This window comes from Mustela erminea, chromosome 1 (assembly GCF_009829155.1).
Source record: "Mustela erminea isolate mMusErm1 chromosome 1, mMusErm1.Pri, whole genome shotgun sequence".
Classification (NCBI taxonomy): Eukaryota; Metazoa; Chordata; class Mammalia; order Carnivora; family Mustelidae; genus Mustela; species Mustela erminea.
This window is the reverse complement of record NC_045614.1, coordinates 96,759,867-96,779,692: the sequence shown is the minus strand read 5'-3', so window position 1 is coordinate 96,779,692 and position 19,826 is coordinate 96,759,867. Positions and strand designations below refer to the sequence as shown.

Here is a 19,826-nt window from a genome sequence, read left to right as displayed (position 1 = left end):
GTAGTCTGTCATCCTGGCGTCTGAAGCAGGCTATCCGGGTCTTGGGCACTGGCCTCTATCCTCTCTGCCTCCACTACTGATGTGCCCCCAGCCTCAACTGGCTAAGGCCCCATGCCCAGGCTCTCCCTGGTTCTAACACCACCATGGTCCTTGGCTTTGCGCTGTACACCCTGTGTCCCCTACTGGCCACTCCCCTTTCCCCCAAAGTAGCCCAGCTGACTGTTCGTCCTCAGCCTCTTTCACTTCTCCTCTCAAAGAGCCTTGGGGATTTCTGTGGCTGTCTGCCATGCCCCACTGAAGGCAGGGGAGGGGATGTCTCCGGAAGGCCTCTCTGCCTGTCATGGCGCACTGTCACTTCTACTCTACTGGTGCTCTGCCGACACAGAGCAAGATGGTCGCCTCCTGGAATTCCAAGTGGGAGCCAAAATACCAGCCCACCTGCTCTGTGCTTCCCAAAACTAAGCCTATTAATTATAACCTCCCCCACTCAACACACAGGAGGCTTTGTCTCCAAAGGGTAAGAGGATGTAGGGAGCAGGTCTCCACTTGGCTCTAAACTCTCGGTCACCACAAATCTTTCCTACCAGATCCTTCCCTCTGCCTGCTGCTCATTCCTCCATCCACCCCACCCCAGCTCCCAGAAGGGGCTTTTTCCTTTCCATTTTCGTATTCTCTCCTTACTCCTCTGTGGATTTCAGTAAAACTGTGTGCTCTTACTCCCTAGACTCTGGCTCTTGATATTTTTTAGGGAGACTTTCAAAATTTGATCAATCTTTCTCAACAAACCCTGATTCTAACCTTCACCAGTATTTCTGAGATGAGTTTTTGAAACCAGTTTCTGGAAGTGAAAAGATGAACATCCTTGCCTTATTCTCCGCTAGTTCTGACATCCCCCTGATAGAGTGGATGCCTCCGCCTCCAGGAAGGATAAATGCATCAGGGAACTCTCAGCTTCCCGGAAGGTGCGTGTGTTGGGGGGCTGGCAGGTTGGTCAGGCTGCCTTCTTTGGATCAGCTCTCCCACTAAAAACAAAAACAAAAATGGTGAGCAGAACATTTTTCAAACCTCTCTGTTAAAGCCAAAAAGTGGGGATGTCTCAGACCAGCTGGGAGAAAACCCCCTAAAACCAGGGAGGTTAGTAAGCAGGCTATTAGAACATCAGAGCCACTGATGCCCTGTGGGCACTTGCCAGTACTGCTCACTTAAGCTTTGAATCAGCAGCCATAAAAGCCAACAAAGAATTCAAAGGCTGGAGCCCTCACAAGCTGGGGAACCTGATGGGTATCTTCCCCCACATGAAGCGGGACCCCAAAGAGCTGTCTCAGGGTCTAGATCTTAACCCTCCTTCTCTCCCCAGTCCTAGAGGCCTTCAGAGAAGCCCTAGCACTAAGGCAAGCCAAAGAAGAAAAAGGCAAAGATAAAATACTGATAGGAAGAAACGCCTGCACATCAGTCTTCGCTCAGATTTGCAGCCCTTTGCTGGAATTAGTCAAAGAACCTTAAGTCAACACCTTCATTTAAGGTCATCCATGACTTTCAGTAATTCCAGGGACCTGGGAGACAGAAACATGAAGCTTCTCTGGAGGAGGGCACATCTATCTGACACCCGGGGGAGAGCCCCCCAATAAATGATTAGTCAGGGGCATTGACTGGCAAGTAGTCAAAAATCCTACAAAAATCACACCATCATTTCAAGAGTTGCAGAGAAGATGTTTGACAAAACTTAGTTATGACAAAAGTTCTTAAACAGGGAATAGCTGGGAATGTTTCTTAAAGTAGCCTATTTGCCAGGGTAGACCAGGTCAGTCTACCATAATAAATCCCCCAATTTTAAGAGCTTAGCACATTAAAGAACATTTCTCCCTCATCAGATAAATCCCATGTAGTTCCTGAAGGGCTACAGGGCAATTCACTGCCCAGCGGTGTCTCAGGAATCCTAGTAGGCCCCACCCATGACTTTACATCCTTAACTTCAGATTCACTATAAAAGAGTTGTAGGGTCAGCAAGAATCTTTATGGCCAAGTCTAGATGGGCCAGACATCACTTCTACCCACATCCCCGTTGACTACAACTCAGTGAGATCACAGAAACCCAACCTAATTTCAAGAAGAATGGATGTATTAGCTTCCAGTGTGCCCAGAAAGGGGAAAACGGAGTTTTAATGAACACATGGCATTGTCTTTGCCACAACTGAAAAAGGATAGCTACAGAAAACTTTCAGCAGACATCATATGTAATACTGAAACTCAAAAGCTTTTCCTCTGATAGTGGCAATAAGGCCCCCTAACACCACCTCTATTTGGTATCATGCTAGAGGTCTTCGGTGGTGCAGTGAGAAAAACAAAAGGCAGAGGGATTGGGAATGCAGCAAATTTGTCAGTATTTTCAATGGCATATTTTGGACACAGAAGATTCAAAAGACTGTACAAATAAACAATTAGAATAAGAGAGTTTAGCAAGGTTACTACATATGCATTCAGGATGCCTAAATCATATGTCTATATATTAACAAGAAACAGAATAAAAAGTATATTTTAAATGCCATTTATTGGGACGCCTGGGTGGCTCAGTGGGTTAAGCCTCTGCCTTTGGCTCAGGTCATGATCTCAGGGTCCTGGGATCGAGCCCCACATCAGGCTCTTTGCTCAGCAGGGAGCCTGCTTCCCCCCACCTCTGCCTGCCACTCTGCCTGCTTGTGATCTCTGTCTGTCAAATAAGTAAATAAAATCTTTTAAAAAATGAATAAATAAATTCCATTTATAGTGGCATCCAAAAAATCAAGTGTCTAGGAATAAGTCTTAGAAAAGATGCTTAGGCTCTCTATAAGAAAAACTGTATAACTTTATTTAGGGACATTTAAGAAGATCTAAACAAATGGAAAGATAAACCATGCTTGTGGATTGGACGGCTAAAAACTGTAAAGGCTTGAGTTCTCCCTAAATTAAATTATAAATTCAGTTCAGTTCCTATCAGAATTTCGGTAGGTTTTGCAGGGAGGGGCAAGGAGAGGTACTTCATTTGTGGAATCTGACAAGCTCGTTCTGAAATGTATATGGGAAGGTCAAAAAGTCAAGAATTGCCAAGCCACTTCTGAAGCAGAAGCTCGTGGGAGGATTTGCTTAACCAGATACCAAGATGTGTAATAAAGCTATATTAAGCCAAGCAGTGTGCTGTTGCACAGTGCTGGGCAAATAGAGCAAAGAACAGAACAGCAGAGAAGCAGGCCCTTGTACAGGTGAACACTGATATTCAACACATGGTTGGCAGAGCACAGCAGCAGGGTGGATGGGGGCTTTTTGGTAACCACTGCTAGAATAATGGACTGTCCAAATGAAAAATAACTTAATAGGATTCACATCGTGCACAAAGACCCAAATGTGAAAAAACTGTAAACTTTTTATGAGATAATACAGGAAAATGTCTTCATAACACAAAATGCACTGGCCATAAAGGAAAAAACTAATAACCCAACCCAACTACATTAAAATTAAGAACTTTTTCTTTCATTTTCAAAGGATTCCATTAAAAAACAACAATAAGGCAAGCCATAAAACAAGAGGGTATTTATGACTCCTATAACCAACTAACAAAAGGCTTGTATGTAGAATATGTAAGGAACTCTACGAATCAATGTTTATAAAGCAGACAATCCAAAATATGGGCAAAAGATTTGAACAGGCACTTTCACAAAAAATTTAAGCCTGAATGTTAAATAATATATATTAATAAATGCTCAGCCTCACTAGTGAGCAAGAAAATGAACTTTAAAACAACAGTGAGATTTAATTGCACGTCTCAGATTGGGAAGATCCTGACCATAACCTTGTGTGGCAGGGCCCAGCGCAAATGAAACTCTTCCTGTATGGCTGGTTTGGAGGACAAATAGCTACAACCACTTGGGAAAATGGTCCAGCATTATCTAGAGAAGCTGTAGAGACACCTGCCCTATGACTCAGCAGGTCTACTCTTGGATGTGTGTCCTAAGACATGCATGGCTCTGTGCACAGGGAGACTTGGGGAAGGATGTCCATAGCAGCACAGTTTGTAATTGTCCAAAGCCAGACTCAGACCAAGTCCATCAACAGTAAAAGAGATCAATTATTTAGTATATAATCTTGCAATGGAAGGTTATGCAGCCGTAAGACTGGTTGGATTACATGAATTTTATTTACATAAAGTGAAAAAGGCTGAACAAAAGAATATATTCAGTCTGATTCCATTTGTAAAAGTTTCAGAAGGCAAATGAATTTATGTTTTTTAAGGCTGCATAAATACATGGTAAAGCAATACAGGACAGAGAATTAATATTAAAAAAGAAAGAGTAGTGATTAACTGCTGTCCAAGTGGGGTTTGCAGTGGGAACATCTGGTGTGCCCAAAGTGTTTGTGTCTTAATCTAGGTGATGATGAAAGCAGGATATAGTTTATAACTCTCTGTCAACCCACCTGTGTTTCATGTTTTTATGTGCATGTTATATTTTATAATACGATTTTTAAAAATATGTCCCATCCTAAAACAAAATATCATCCCACTACATAAGGATTCGCTAATATCTCTCCTTAGCACAAGGTCCTGCCAAGCAGGTATGGTCCCTTTTCACACACAGGAGAACTGAAGTTCAGATGACTACATATTTTATTTTTCCACATAGGTTGGCAATTGCCAAGGGTGCACTAGGGAGTGATGGAGCTGGAGCCCCCTCCCAAGGCTCTCGGGGTCCTGCTCAGACTCTTTCCATGCTGGTTCTCTAGCTTCCACCATGTCACTCTGGCTCTGAACTTGAAGCGTCCCATTCTCCAGTCCCTGAGCCATACTGCATCACTCATCAGCACAACCCACATCTTTCCCAAAGTAGGCCTTCCCATTCCTCCTAGACCCACCCCTTCGCATCTCCTTCCAACCTCCCACCTACCTGGTCCATGCTCCAGCCCCTCCCTTCATCTTTGATTCACAAGATCCCCTGTTTGGGCATAAGAAACTACATGTCACTGTTGTCCCATCCATGATTAGAGGATGATGGTGCCTCTGTTAAGTCCTGTGCAGGAGGAGGCCATCATGTACCTTCCTGTGCTCTGACCCTAACTGTCCACACTGCCTTCTGGGCGTCTTGTCTGGCCACCCCCTCACAGCCTGGCTCTCAGGAGAAGTATGACTTGGGGCTATTGCCAACTGGAGAAGCACATGGCGCCTGGGGCATCCTTTACCCATGCCTGAGGGGGCTGGCCCATCAGGAGAGAATGCCCGAGTCTGCCCCCACTCAGGATGAGGCCCAGAGAGTTTCCAGGTGGCCGGGTGGTCACTGTTGGCATATACCACACACCCCTGCTCTCCCTTGCCTAGGAATGTACCAGGTGATCGGGGGTATCATCTCTCCTGTCAACGACCACTACAGGAAGCAAGGCCTTGTGGCTGCCCACCACCGGGTGGCCATGGCCCGGCTGGCCCTGCAGACGTCCGACTGGGTCCGGGTGGACCCCTGGGAGAGCGAGCAGCTGCAGTGGACGGAGACAGTGAAGGTGCTGAGGTAACAGCGGAGCATGCTTTTGTGTGATGACCAGGGGTCATGGGACACATCTGTAGAGCCCTGCGGTTGAAAGTAGGGACCAAGTTTGAAGTAGGGCTTCAGCCAGGTTTGCTCAGCCAAAATCCCAGAAGCACTTCCTCTCAGAGGGAGAGAGACCCACAGACCCACTCTCAAGGAGGGCTAGAGTGAAAACAGTCATAACCCACTGCCTTTCAGGATGCACTTTCTGGAAATGCCCAATCTCGATTCAGAGGGCTGTCTCCTTGGGCTCCAGTGCAGCCACCTAGTAGCTGTGAGACTGGGTATTTAACATTCTGAGACACATTTCTCACTTGTAAAATGGGGACAATAAAACCTAATGAGGACTTTTTAAATGTAAAGAACTTTCCTGTCCCAGAACCCCATTAAAGGATTCACTAAGTGGGACCTTCTATCATTGTCATCACTGACTAGGGTGAAAACTATATCTACCTCATAAGCCATCTTTTCTAATTGTACAAATTCTGGGCTCTATAAATCTCGACTTTTATGTAAAATTGAAAAAAAAAGCCTATAAATCTAGAAAGTTGCTCTAGAAAGTTTTCCTTTTGGAACTGCTATTAGCACCCAGCAGAAGTAATTGGCTCTTTGAAAGCCTTGAGAGCCCTGGGAGCTGGGGCAGTGGGTCACTGACTTGGGTCTGGGAAAGGGTCCTGGGAGCTTACCACAAAAGCAGGAAGCCCAGTCCAGCCTGGGGGTCAGAGGGGACGGGGAGGTGGGCCTGTCTCTCACAAACAGCCAGGTCTGCTGAAGGGACTGCAAACTGGGCGTTGTGTCTTCTCTGTTTGGAACCACTGGACTGGACAGTGTCCAGTAATTGGCAGGCCTGTTCCCTCATAAATCGATTTAGGTTTTCATTTTTTACTCATCTTCACAGTCACTTGGTTGAAAACTGTTTACCTTTTTCTTAGATTAAAGGTAAACATTTAGTTACAGATCTTGGCTCTGATTATTTGCCTTTTTCTTGGGAAAGAACCAGCTAGAAGCATTCAGTAGCAATTCAGTGCTACTTCAGAACCTCTTGCCAAATTAAAAGAAGAGCAAATATGAAATGACGGTTAGAATACATGCTCTTTTTTTTAACATAAAGAATAAATTTACACCTAGATCATCCCTTCAGAATAAGAAATAACAGCCAGTTTTCATCTCTGGAGGATAGCAGAGGGGAAAACACACAAAAGAGTAGAAAATCCAGCAAATCGTTTATCTTTAACACTAGTCACAAAGACGCTTTCCTCCTTCACCCTGTGAGAGGCAGTGTGGCCTAGGGCCCAGATGTGGAAGTCCAGTTTACTAGTTCAGGGACTTGATGTGAGTTAGCATCTCTGAGCCTCAGTTCCTCGCCTAATAAAATGAGTGTGACACCACCTACTTCTTCGGGGCACTGCGTGAGTTAAATGGGATGATGTGGGCAAAATACCTGGTTTATGGCAGGTGCTTAATAATGTTAGTTACCTTCCTTGCCTCCCCAACACTGGCCCAGAATTTATCCTCAAGACAGATAAGCCATTCCTGGATAAATACAAACTGGCCACAGAACTATATAATATTGTTGCTGCTTCTGTTGGAAAATGCAGGTGTGAGTGAGATTTTACTGAACATGTGCTTTTTCTTTTTCTTACTCTATCCTTTAGTCCAGTGCCTCTCAGCCCTGGCTGCACCCTGAATCACCTAGGGAGTTTTCAAAAGTACCAACTTCTCCCAGAGACGGGGATGTCACTGGTCTGGGATGGGGCATCAGAATTTTTAGGGGCTCCCTAGTGATTCTAATGCTTGGCTAGGATTGAGGCCACAGCCTCAGTCACAAAGTATGTGAACCAGGCTTATGATTAGTACCAAGATCCATCCAAACCAGTGGGCCCTGGCTATAGGAATCACCTGGGAAGCTTTTTTAAAAATGCTCATCTCCCCACCCCCAGGAATTATGATTTGTGAGTGGGGTTTAGGCATGGGTACTTTTTTTTAAGGTCCCCAAATGATTGATTTTGTGCAGCCAGGGTTGAAAATCCACTGATACAGACAACACAGTGTTGCTAATAACTGATCCCATTCTTTTTTTCCAACATTTAGAGTGAGCTTCTCAGAAAATTTGATTGTGAATGTTTTCCTAAAATTCCCCAAGCATTTTTCTTTTTAAGATTGAAAATCTGGTAGTTATAAGGTTAGGTGATTTTAGAAGCCTTTGCTCCATTTAGTATCTTCCTGACAGAGTCAACAGGGGATTTGCATCATAGGGACAAATAGTGTGACTATGACAAATGTCACTGTGAAGTAAATTCACAGTAGAGTTCATTGAGGATTCTTTTTCTACTTATCAGATTGCTTATTTTTACTTTATTTTTTTAAATATAGGCCAGTTTTCATGCTTTTAGGACATTTGATAGCTTACTTTGCTCACCTTCTGGAGCTGTGAGGGGAGGTCATTAGTCACAATGCCATTTATGTGGCCCATCATCATGGTCACCATCTCTACTGTCATCTCACCAACCCCTCTGCAAGCATGATCTTACGCTATCCTCCTTTTACAGATGAAGAACCAGGTTCAGAGAGGCTAAGTTAATCAAAGTCACGAATGAGTGGCAGAGCCCCTGTCTGAGTCTGAAGCCACACTTATGGTCCTCCTGCAACCAGAGATCTACTGCTGGGCTCACAGAGGGGCTGACTCTGGTCCTGTCACAGGGACCCTCTGACCAGGCATGCCTGGACTGCGTAGGACATGGAAAACTCAAACTCAGGCCCGGGGCTGGGCACACTGGGATACCACTCAGGCAGACAGGAAGAAGCCATGGGCACTGCCCCACAGAGGCCCACTGGAGGTCTGTGAGAATAATTATTCACACATCAGAGTTCAGAGAGCCAGCTAATATTCAAGTAGGGTCAACCTGAACTAGGATCTTCAAGGTAAACACAATAAAATGACAGTCACCACTTTTACTGATCACCAGTTTGTGCCAGGCTTTTCTAGGTAGGTTAATATCTAGTCACCTCAGAAACTCTGAGAAGTAGGTGGGTTTAGTCCCATTTTACAGATGGGAAAATGGAGGCTCTGAAAGGGTTAGTAACATCCACAGACTCCTACAGTTAGAAAGTAGAGGTGAGACTCACACCTACTTCAGTATGGTAAGATTCCAATCTAATTAGGAGTGAATCCTCAGACTTGAAGCTTACCAAAACCAAATCAGACAATAATGGAAACACAGAGTCCAACTAGACCCTAAGAGGACTCAGTTGAGTCTCTGAGATCATCAGAAAAGACTAGGGGCCAGAATTAAATGTATTTATTGGTCCACTCCTTCCATCATTCCTGAATTCAGCGGATTTTAGGTAAGCATTTCCTGAGAACTAAGACTATAAGGATGAATTAAATGAGCTCACCGTTCTCAGAAAAAACTGATAAAGTTGACTGGGCTCTTTCTGTGGACGGGCCAGTACTAAGCCGCTCCATGAATCCTCAGTGCAGCTCACAGGGGTGGGTGCGGTCATCGTCCCCCATTCTACAGATGAGGAAACTGGAGGCAGCTTGCTTAAGGAGCCCACCAGAATTCCACAGCTGCTGGTTGGAAGCAGAATTCCAACCAAGCAGTCTAACTGTAAAGCTTAACCTTTACACCATGCCTTGCCCCAGGGATGATCAGCCCTGGGCCACTCGCCCAGCACTGGGCAGGGAAGGAAGCGCTTTTTCTCTCACAGTCTAGTGATGCTCAGCAGGGAGGTCAGCATCAGCTTCATGATGACCAATAAATAGATGAGGTCAGTGAAGCTCTGAGTGATGCATCCAAGGTCATACAAGCCAGAAAAGTTAAACTCGAACCCACCCAGTCTGGCTGCAGAGCCCCTGCATTCCCCCAAACACAGCTCATAAATGTATAATTCAGTAGGTGGAAGAGTGCATTGATACAAGATGTGGTGACTACCTGTGTTTGATCAGGTAGGTCTTGATTTGCACATTGATTGCTAAAAGAGCCAGGCGTGCCAAGCTGGCATGAGTCTAATCAGATCTGAAATGCTAACACCAAATGAGACTTGCTCCGTCCTGCCTGCTGTTCCATGCACTTTGCGTGCATAACTCCTTCAATCCTCATGACCACTAGTGAGAGGCACACACGGTGACTCTTCTTGTCACACAAGTGCTGAACTGTCCGCAGACAGAAAGCAGTTGATGCCCTCACAGGGTCACCCAGCTGGCCAGTGAGGGAGCTGAGGTTAAGCCCAGGCAGCCTACCCCGTGAAGTCCTGAAATACTAGTTTAGAACAACAGTAAGCTGTGGGCCACGCACCGTGTAGTAGCTGACTCACCCTCACAAAAGTCTAAAAGGTAGGCGTTGTCCTCACTTTACAAATGAAAGGTTTTATTTTGAACCCACATGTGATTCTCATAGCGCGTGTCCTTAATCCCTACTCAACGTTTTTTAAGTGAGGTATTTAAAGACAGTGTTAAAAAAGGTAGAACCGTGCTCATCCCCCCCACCCCTTCCACCAGGGCTCACAAAAGGCAGTGGAGGGTTAAGAGGACCCGATCACATCTGCTTTCCATCCCAGCCCCTGGCACATAGCAGTAGGCCCTCCACAAACATTTGTGGAACGAGCTACCTACCTAAAATGGACAAAGCAGGTGGAGACTTGAAAACAGACCCCTGGGTGGCTTTGTGGGGATGGGCACACCCTGAGCCCGTGTATTTGCAATGCAGGCATCATCACAGCGAACTGCTCAGATCTCTGCCCAGGAGGGAAGGCCCAGACCACAGCAGGGCTCGCACAGCCCCCACAGGTAGGTACGGACCCTCTTGTCCCTGGGAGGGGGAGAGGTCAGGGATGCGCAGGACCCACTCCCAAGCAGCATAAGGATTCTGAGGCTTGCTGGGCTGTGATGACACTTCCCGGGTTGAAAGGTCATTGTCAACAATCTGCCACCATCTCTTGTAAATCGGGTTGCTACTTTAGGATTTTCTTCTCCAAAGGAGTTTACCTACTCTTGTGACTTGTGCTTGTGACCCGGATTACAGTCAGGGCTACACAGGGATAAACCAGTGAGTGATGCTGGACTCCTTTAAAAGCCTGAGCCTTTCTGAGTACAAATGTGCCATTCTGATCCTCAAACAGAAACCTGTTTTTAGGGGAATTTCAGTCCATGTGGAATGTCCTTTTAATTTGTAACCCTGGGTTTCTACCCTGTTGTTAGTTCCTGGTGTTTGGTGGAATCTTACTAGTTGTGACTTTGAAGTATCTTCCCTCTCTAATGGCAGCCTTGGTCCTAGGGGTCAAGTGTGTAGGCCCCTCATGGAAATAAACAGAAGTCCCTGGTGATGGAAGGGCAGGATGTGACATGGTCAGGGACTCACTGGTCCCGCCCCGCTGAAACCCCATCAGGTGCATCTATGGGGTTTTTCTACTGCCTGTCTCCCAACTGTGGATGGTGTGTACCTGTTCCCGATCAGAAGGGCTCAGGAATATCACAGGTAAACCAACCTAAAATTTCCTGCAGGACTTTTCAGAGCCTTTGCTATGATCACGTGCATTGTGACTCTACAAGAAAGGGAACTAGCTTGTGGCCATTATCACTTTTTAGTCATGGGACCCTTTTCGACACATATTGGTGCCCCAGAACACAGTGCCCTTCCCCACCCCAAACACAGACTGGAAGGCGCTCTTCTAAAAGAACTCGAAAATGCTACCAGGCCCTAAAGGTTTCATGCAGCAGTCCTCAAATGCTGGTTAAAGGATCACTCACTGGCAGAATCACCTGTGAGGTGTATAACAATTTAGGCCACAGCCCAGGCCCCCTGAGTTCTGGGAATCTGGATATTTAGCAGGCATGCTGGGATTCGCTTTATGGCCAATTCGGGGGACTTCACTAGAGTAGGAATCTAAGAAAGGAGGAGGTCCAGCATCTCCTGTGTAATCCTCTGCTGTGTCTGCCTCTCTTCCCCCATCTTCCAGTCTTGGAACACAGGCAGCGTTCCTTCTCAGCCTCTGCTTCTCTCTGAAGCATCTCTGGCTCAGCAACTACTTCTACCAGAGTTAGGAGACACCCGCTGAGCACCTCCCCAGGCCTGGCTTTGGACTCAGGAAAAAAAAGGTAGCCTCCCCCAGCCTCTGACCTAAGGCTAGAGACAGGCTGTGAATGGTGTGGAGTCCAGGCATGGATTAGGAAGGCTGCCTGGAAGAGGAGACACTAGTCCCAGGACTCAGGATAAGTATCTTCTCTGGGATTAGGGACATTCTGGGCAGAGGGGCAGCTGGGCAAAGCACAAAGGCAGGAAATGGCATAGGTGCTGCGCATTCCTTGCTGCTAGGGAATGCTGGAGCTTCCAGTGACAGGCAGGAGCCTCCAGTGATATGGGAGGGATGCCACACACAGGCTCCCAGCCTCTCGCACTTGCCCCCTCTGCACCTGCTTCCAGAATCCCTGTTTTAGGTCTTCGCTGGGTGCCTCTCCCCGCACCTTCCCTCTGACTCCGCTTTTGAAAACTTACCTGTCCTCTTTGGCCCACGTTGGACCCATCTTCCTGTGAAACCAGTCCCAGCTGACTCTCCCCCTCCCTCAGCCAAAGCTCACCCTCATTCTTTTCAAATTTATTTTCTAAGGGCTACTCTGCTTGGCCCTGTAATGTTGGGAGTTTGTTCTTTATCCCTTTTCATGCTATTCAGGCCCTGGGTCCTGCTCATCTTCGTTCTTTCCTAAAGTAACTGTTAAAAAAAGAAAATTCATGTTGAATGAAAAGTGGGCTTTTCAATTTACCAAAATATATTAGGAGCTTTAAAAATGTTCATGTCCTTTGCTTGATATATTCCCCTTCTAGGAACCAGACAGTGGAAATAATTAGAAATTGGGACAAAGATTTATGTAGAAAGATGTTTAGCACAGCAGTTTTTATAATGGCAGAAAATAAAAGCAACCTCCATGTTTAAGTATTAGAGAATGTTTAAATTATTCTGTATACACAGGACAAATAATTGAGACAAAAGGTTTTTGGAGGAAGGCTTATGAGGTAAGTGGGAAAAATCAGGATATGATTCTGTATATATAATCGCAAGTATATAAAATGTAAATATACTTGTACATCTATTTGCATGTCTTAATCAATACAAAAAAAAAAATACAGGAAAATACTAAGTTTTTGTAGAAAGCAGAATTATTGGGGTGCCTGGATGGCTCAGTCATTAAGCGTCTGCCTCCAGCTGAGGTCATGATCCCAGAGTCCTGGGATGGAGCCCTGCATTGGGCTCCCTGCTCAGCAAGGAGTCTGCTTCTCCCTCTCCCTCTACCTGCTGCTCTCCCTGCTCATGCCCTCTGTCAAATAAATAAATAAATATTTAAAAAAAAAAAAGGAAAGAATTGTTGTTTTCTACATGAAATACATATTTTCCATATATTTTATCATGGATATAGATTACACATTTGTAATCAGAGGGAAAAACAGTCCACAACACTAGAGCAATGAACAAGAGGAGGGTGGAGTTCTTCCTCAGCTGAAATCTCGCATCTGACCAGGCGGCCTGTATGTTACGAGTAACATATTTGTAAAGGACCACTTGTGTGCTGCGTATTTCGTTGGACGCTCGTCTCCCCTGGGACTGACGGTTACAGGCTGCACTCAGCATGTTATGGCAGCCAGAGCCCTGCTTTGCCCATCACGCCCATGATCTGCGGTCCTCCTTGGATTGACTCAGTCATGTGGGCTGCCCGGTTCTGGGCTGCTTGAATATGACACATGGGACGGAGGATGCCTCGGTTGGTCCTCTAGCAGCCTGACGGTATGTGTTTCTTTTGTGCAGGTGGTCCCTGCCCTTAGCTGATGAGGCTGAGCACAGCTCAGCAGCCTTCAAAGGATTCTCTATCCGCACAACCAGAACAGCCACTCCCTCTGATTCCATCTTGCACCAGTTTGATCCACAGTGGCCTTCTCTGTTACTTTGGGCACCACCCTTCATCCCTGGCTTCAGCTCCGGTGTCCCATCCACTCAGGGTCTCACACTCCTCACACATGGCTATGTGCCCATACCCTGCACTAGGCCAGAAATTCACATTGCATTCAGTCCGTCACTCAATTTCCAGGACTTCTGCAGGAGGTCATCCCCATTTTACAGCAGAGGGAACCGGCCCGGCTGCCAGAACTCTCCCAGGCTTCCTGCGGCTCTGAAACAGAAAACCCAGGACTGGCTGACCTCAGGCCTGGGTGTTCTTAATATAAACTGGACTTCCAAAGAAAAAGGTCCCGGTGGCACTTCCCTCGCTTTCCATGTAAATCTCTGCTTTTTAAAGCCTGTGGCTATTCCAAGAAAGCACACTGCCCCCAGCATACCCACGGACATCTGATGTAGGTCACTACATCATGGTTAAGACAAATCAGATCACCAGCCTTTATTCAGCACCTCTGACTTAGGCACCCAGTGTGAAGAGTTTGTAGCAGTGATGTAAATGGATTTGAAAGAGATAGACAGTGGTCTCTGAGCACTGCCCAGAGTGGGAGTCCAAGGCACATGTTGCCAGAAGTGATTACCTTGCAGACATGCCTTTGTTTTAAGGGATGGGAAGGTGTGGTCACTTGTCCCCTGTAGGCAAGAGCTCACGGTGAATTGTATTCCTGTCACTGTTAATAAATCAAATAGTGTCTAATACTGAAGCCATTGTGTGGAAACTGTCCCCACAAAAACCCACCAAAAGAGGAAAGGGGGTATCTTCTGTTCTTTGACCTGTGGGAAACGGAGGGGAGGACAGTGTGCTCCAGGCCTCAGGAGACCCTACAATTAAATGCCCTACAATTAAATCATTTAACCTCTCCCATAGGAAGAGCACGTGAAAATCACGCATTTGTTTAAAAGGTCAAAAGCTGGTCTCTGGTTATGTTACAGTAGTTGAATAAATAAGAAATTAGAGTAGAACCTTAGGGATGAAAAATAGTTCAAATCCACATATGTTGTGAGTAATGGGACCAGCCCAAAGTAGTGGAAAGTGTGAGTTATTGAATAATTCTTAAATGCAGTTTTACTGATGTTAAAAATACTCCCTATGGGAAAAAAAAAACATCCATAAATGTTGAATGGACATGTGGATGAATGGGTTAGTGGATAAGACGGTGGATGGATGATGGATGGTACTTAACACCTATCCCACTCTGTTGATAGGTGTTCCTCTGTTCTAAGTACTTCATACTTATAGGCTCATTCAGTTATAACATAGTCCTATGGGGTAAGTGCTATTAATATCCTCATTTTAAAGTTGAGGTCACACAGCTGTTGAATGGCAGAGCCAGGTCTAAGGTGTCTGGCTATAAAGTCCTAGTTCTTAACCATGGACAGATAATTTATGAATACATGCATCAGTGTTTGAATATCATTTCATTATAGCAATATTATGCTGCTAGAGTGTTTGAAAAGTCCGTTTCTATAATTATATATGCTTCTTCGAAATCAGTAAATAAGTCCAGCCCTCAGTGGGGAGACTGAGGCCCAGAGAAGGCTGCATCAGCCCCATAGCAGCCAGTGCCTGACGGAGGCTGAATTCAGACCTCCCCATGACACCTCCAGTTTCTCGTTTTCCTTCCCACTGCTGATCTAGTGCTCCTTTGTAAACTCATCTTTCTGATCCATGCCCAGATCCTTCCAAGTTTCCACAGAAGAGGAGCCTCAAGCCACCATTTACATCAGCTCTTTCCCCAGCTGGTGGTATCCCTGAAGTCGGTCCCCCGACCCCACCCCATCCCCCACCCCAGCTTAGGTTTCCCAGTGACTGAGAGCTGCCACCTCTAGGAACACAGCTTTTGCCATTTACTGAAGCTAGAATCGGCTTCCAGGAGGACCAGAGATCCTAGTGGCTGCTTCTAGCATGGACTTGATTTTCTCCTTTCCACCTCAGCCCATTCAAAAGGGACATGACCTTGAACAGTGCCAGGAAAATCCAGGAAGGGCGTCGGGGTTCTGCTGCATATACAATTCCCGCCAGCAGGAGGCGGCAGAGCCCATCATTTACAAATGCCCCACCCGGAGGCCGGAGGTCAGGTTTGAGTCCTGCCTCCTCTTCTGCCTGGAGTGACCTCAGGCAGGCAGGTTTCCCTCTCCGCAGACCGGGCACAACAATAACGCCTACCACGTGAGATTGTTCTGAGGATCAGAGGAGATTAAACCCATAAAGCGCTTAGCGGTGGTGCTCCCAGTGAGCACCCAGTAAACGTTAGGCATCCTTTTATCATCACAACCATCTTTCTGTTAGAACAAATGCCAAAGGATTATCCACATTGATCAGTTGTTCTAGAGCTTTGTTATATTGAAAACAGATGAAAAGGTCACTAGCTGTTGATTATCCCAAGAACCTTTATGCTGAGATTTACTTCTAAAAGTACCAGGTGTTAGGGCTGAAATAAGATTGTGAGAAGGGCGGTGACTTGCCTGAGGCCTCCAGCTAGCACTAGGATTTTTACAGCCTTACCTTCTATCTGAAGACCAGGTCCACAGCCGCCTTCGGACCACCCTGCCGTGAGGTCCAGCCACTGCACGCAGACTTGTGGTAGAATACTGGAGGAAAACAAACAAACAGGCCATTGTGTATTTCTTGGCGCTCTACCAATACTAAACAAAAGATTTATTGATTAAATTATTACTTAACAACTGTATGTCCCTGAAGTCGCTCCAGATTCACTTACATGCTTTTGCTTTTGCAGTCATGAACACACAGACACAGAGTTCCCAATACATTCCCAGAAAAGCATCCTGTGCAGTTTTCAGACGGAATATGATGTTTTCTTTACTGCCATGACCCTTCTGTAACCTTGTCGGCCTCCACCCTTGTTTTTCCAGCTGTGCCCGAGCTGAAACTGCTCTGCGGGGCAGACGTCCTGAAGACCTTCCAGACCCCCAACCTCTGGAAAGATGCACACATCCAGGAGATCGTGGAGAAATTCGGTGTGGTGTGCGTGAGCCGCACAGGTCACAACCCAAAGGAATACATCTCAGGCTCGCCCATCCTGCACCGGTACCGGCACAACATTCACCTGGTCAGGGAGCCCGTGCAGAACGAACTCAGCTCCACATACGTCCGGCAGGCCCTGAGCCAGGGGCACAGCGTGAAGTACCTGCTCCCAGATGCCGTCATCACCTATATCAGGGACCACAACCTCTACACCAGGGACAGTTCCTGGAAAGGCAGCAGCACCCAGAGGAGTGAAGGAAAGACAGGCTGGGAAGAGTCAGCCTCTCCACAGAACTCCTCCTGACCAAAGGGCAGTCAAGGTCTTGGGCCTTTTTTTTTTTTTTTTCTCATGTTTCCTTTATTTTACTTAGTCAATGAGTTGACTTCAGAGGCATCTTCTGTCTGAGGAAGATACACGTTTCTTTTGGGAGGAGGAGCAGGTGCCTACATCTCAAGAATGGACTTTCTCCAAAGAGGTTAAAATGGCGTGACAGGTCACTAGAACTAGACCACAGCTCTCAGAAGCTGTCACTGCAGAGGCCTTCTTATTCTGTAAGGGGTGACTCAGGCATGCGCATCGAAGGCAATTCTGCACCAGGCAGGGCCCCTGAGGGTCAGCTCAGAACTGCCCACACACATTTTTTAACTAGAACCAGGTGCAGATGCCTGTCTTGATGGGAGAGACTTGACAGGATGCTAATTACCAAACAGTGGGCTTTGTCAACGCCTTGTTCCAACAAAATAATACTAAGTGAGGAGTCAAAAATTTGGAAACAGCTCTTAACCACTGTCTGCCTGCATAAGCTGTAGATACAATTTTAAATCTTTCTAAGAAGTGACCTTCAAACAGTATTTTTGATATGGCAGATATTTTTAACACGACTTTTTTTTTTTAATAAATGCCAGGACTCCTGATTTCCAGGTTTCTAAAAAGGAACTGAGGTAAAACAGATGCCTTGACTGTTTCAGAGGATCTTTTTGAATGTTTTATGACCGCCTGCCTGTTTGAATATTGGCAAAGAGATAAATAATAAATTGACATCGAAAGATATTAATGAAAAGTTTCTCTTTTTTCTTCCTTTGTTATATTATTAATGCCTGATGTACCAGCTGTTGCTCTTCTTTTTAGCTACCCCATGAAATTTGCCACTGTTCCAGTTGAACTGACATGAATTTAAAAGTTTCTGTTTCCAGATACAAGCAGTGGGGAAAGCAGTTGCTTTTGAACACATTGTAACGACTGGGTAATCTGAAGCTCTGGGCGGAGGGCTCCGTTCAAGGGGCCCTAAAGGATAAGAAGAGGAACTTCACCCGTGTGCAAGATTGTCATTCCACTCCACCTTAAGAAGAGGTTTTAATTGGACTAATTCAGTTTGAGTTTACTCTTTACATCTGCACACCAAATGACTGAATGCATTCAGAATGGACCACTCCATACTTTTACGTGGGTTCGTCCTTGGTGTAGGTGTCGTCATGCAGAAAAACAAAGGGCCAGCCAGGAAGAATCTCCTATCTCCCCAGACATATCCCAGCCTTTGTGTGTGTGTCACAATAGCAAGGAGTAGAGTAGGCAATCAGGATTTCCTGGATCTAGTGTAGTGGGGCCCTCCTGTGGGGTGGGGAGGGTCCCTAGACCCCCACCCCTGCCACCTCTAAAGCTGCTAGCCCTTCCCCACCCTGACTGTGCTCTGCACCCCAAGGGATCTCTAAGAACCTTGATGATGCAGGTGAATAGGAATCAAACAGCCTTGTCCACAGCAAGCTGTGTGACTTGGACCAGCTCCCTTCCTTCCTGTGAGTCTCGGTTTCCCAAACTCTAAAATGTGGTGGTTCAACTAGATCATCTCTAAATTCTCTTCTAGCTCTGATTTCCTGAGGCACTGAGTGCCGTCCTCCAGCCCGGCCACCCTTTTTGGGGTCCAGTTCACTTCTGGCCACATTGGAAGTTCTCCAAGGGCAAAGAGTCTTTGTTTTGTTGGCTGATGTATCCTAAGTGCCAAGAAATTTGCTGTCCCAAATGCAGTGGCAGGATTTGCATCCCCTAGGAACTGGACAGAAATTCAGACTCTCAGGCTTCAACCAAGACCTATTGACTCAGAATCTGCATTTTAATAAGATTCTCAAGCCATTCAATGTTCGGGCCTAGATCAGTGCCTGTTAAAATAAATATTAGCTTTATTTTTAGTAGACTGCATATATGGTTGAAATATATGATTACATCATGTTTACTCTATCTTCCTCCTCACCCTCTGAGCAACATTTTCCCGCTGTTCTATGTGGATTATAGAAAGAACATAGCTGGAGTGTCCAGAGAAAGTGGTGGTGAGCGATCCTGGGGGTTTGATGCAAGGTTTCTCAACTTGAGCAATATTGACATTCTGGGCCAGATCACCCTTTCCTGTGAGGGGCTTCCCTGGCCTCTCTCCATTAGATGCTAGGAATACCCACACCCATGTCTAAATATAACAACAAAATGCCCCCAAGGCCTTCCCAAATGCACTCTGGGGCACAAAACAGACTCCCTGGTTGAGACCCGCCGGTTTAAGGATATGACTGGGGGTGGGTGTATGTATGTGAGGAGGGGTTCCTGCCTTTCTCATCAGGGCAGATGAGCTGACAGCAGCTTTAGAATACCATCCTCTTATAAAGGGTAGTTTGACAGGTGTCCCCACCACTCACGAAGTCATGTTTTTCCTGGGGGACACAGTGCTACTGACAGTGGGAATTAGAAGCCATGCCCTTGACTCAGAAGCACCCCCAACTTCAGTCTCCCTTATTTCCACATTCCCTGAGTGACTTTCTCTCCCATGTTTTTACAGGCTGAGGCTTCCTAGCACGTCCTGAGCTCTCAGTATGGACAGCAACAACCTGGCAAGCAGAGACTCAAGGAGCAGAAACTAGAAGTCTTGTGATTATAACTTTTGTGATTCAGAATTCAGGGTTCATTCATTTGAATCATTTTTGGTGCACCTCATGTACCAGGCACTAGACAACACTAGGAGTATAATGATGAATAAAACAGACCTCCTCTGCACTTGTGAATGTGGAGAGGAATCAAATATTCCCAGGACCAAACATCTTAATACAGACTGGATGAGGGTTCTGAAGGCCAACACACAGCATTACCTACAGCCAGAAACCCAGGTTCACCATGAGGTTAAGCTGAAGCCATAGTCCCTCACTTGCCCTGTCCTTTTCCAGTACCTTGTCAGGGGTGGGGGGAGGGTGCTAATTGTGTGGGTATCTAATTTCACATTCATCATTTTTATTTTTCTGAAAAGTGACCTTCAAAATTGTATAAAGTATAGACTCCATAAAACATTGGGGATTCATCCTGATGACAGAATCTAGAAAGT

At 46.0% G+C, this 19,826-nt stretch overlaps 1 protein-coding gene across 9 annotated transcripts in view; it reads left to right on the top strand.

Moving 5' to 3' along the window:
* The window catches only part of NMNAT3 (nicotinamide nucleotide adenylyltransferase 3), a 124,945-nt gene extending 107,420 nt beyond the window's left edge, over positions 1-17,525 (top strand). For 6 of the 9 annotated variants that reach the window (XM_032334667.1, XM_032334649.1, XM_032334673.1 and 3 more), the window contains exons 3-5: positions 5,342-5,525; positions 10,253-10,332; positions 16,359-17,525. In XM_032334667.1, the coding sequence (XP_032190558.1) occupies positions 5,342-5,525; positions 10,253-10,332; positions 16,359-16,774 (680 nt within the window). In that variant the 3' untranslated portion in view covers positions 16,775-17,525. Of the gene's footprint in view, positions 1-5,341; positions 5,526-10,252; positions 10,333-10,931; positions 11,021-16,358 lie in introns of all 9 variants that reach the window. The other 3 variants (XM_032334638.1, XM_032334697.1, XM_032334703.1) reach the window with 3 other exon arrangements.
* Positions 17,526-19,826: the final 2,301 nt, after the last annotated feature.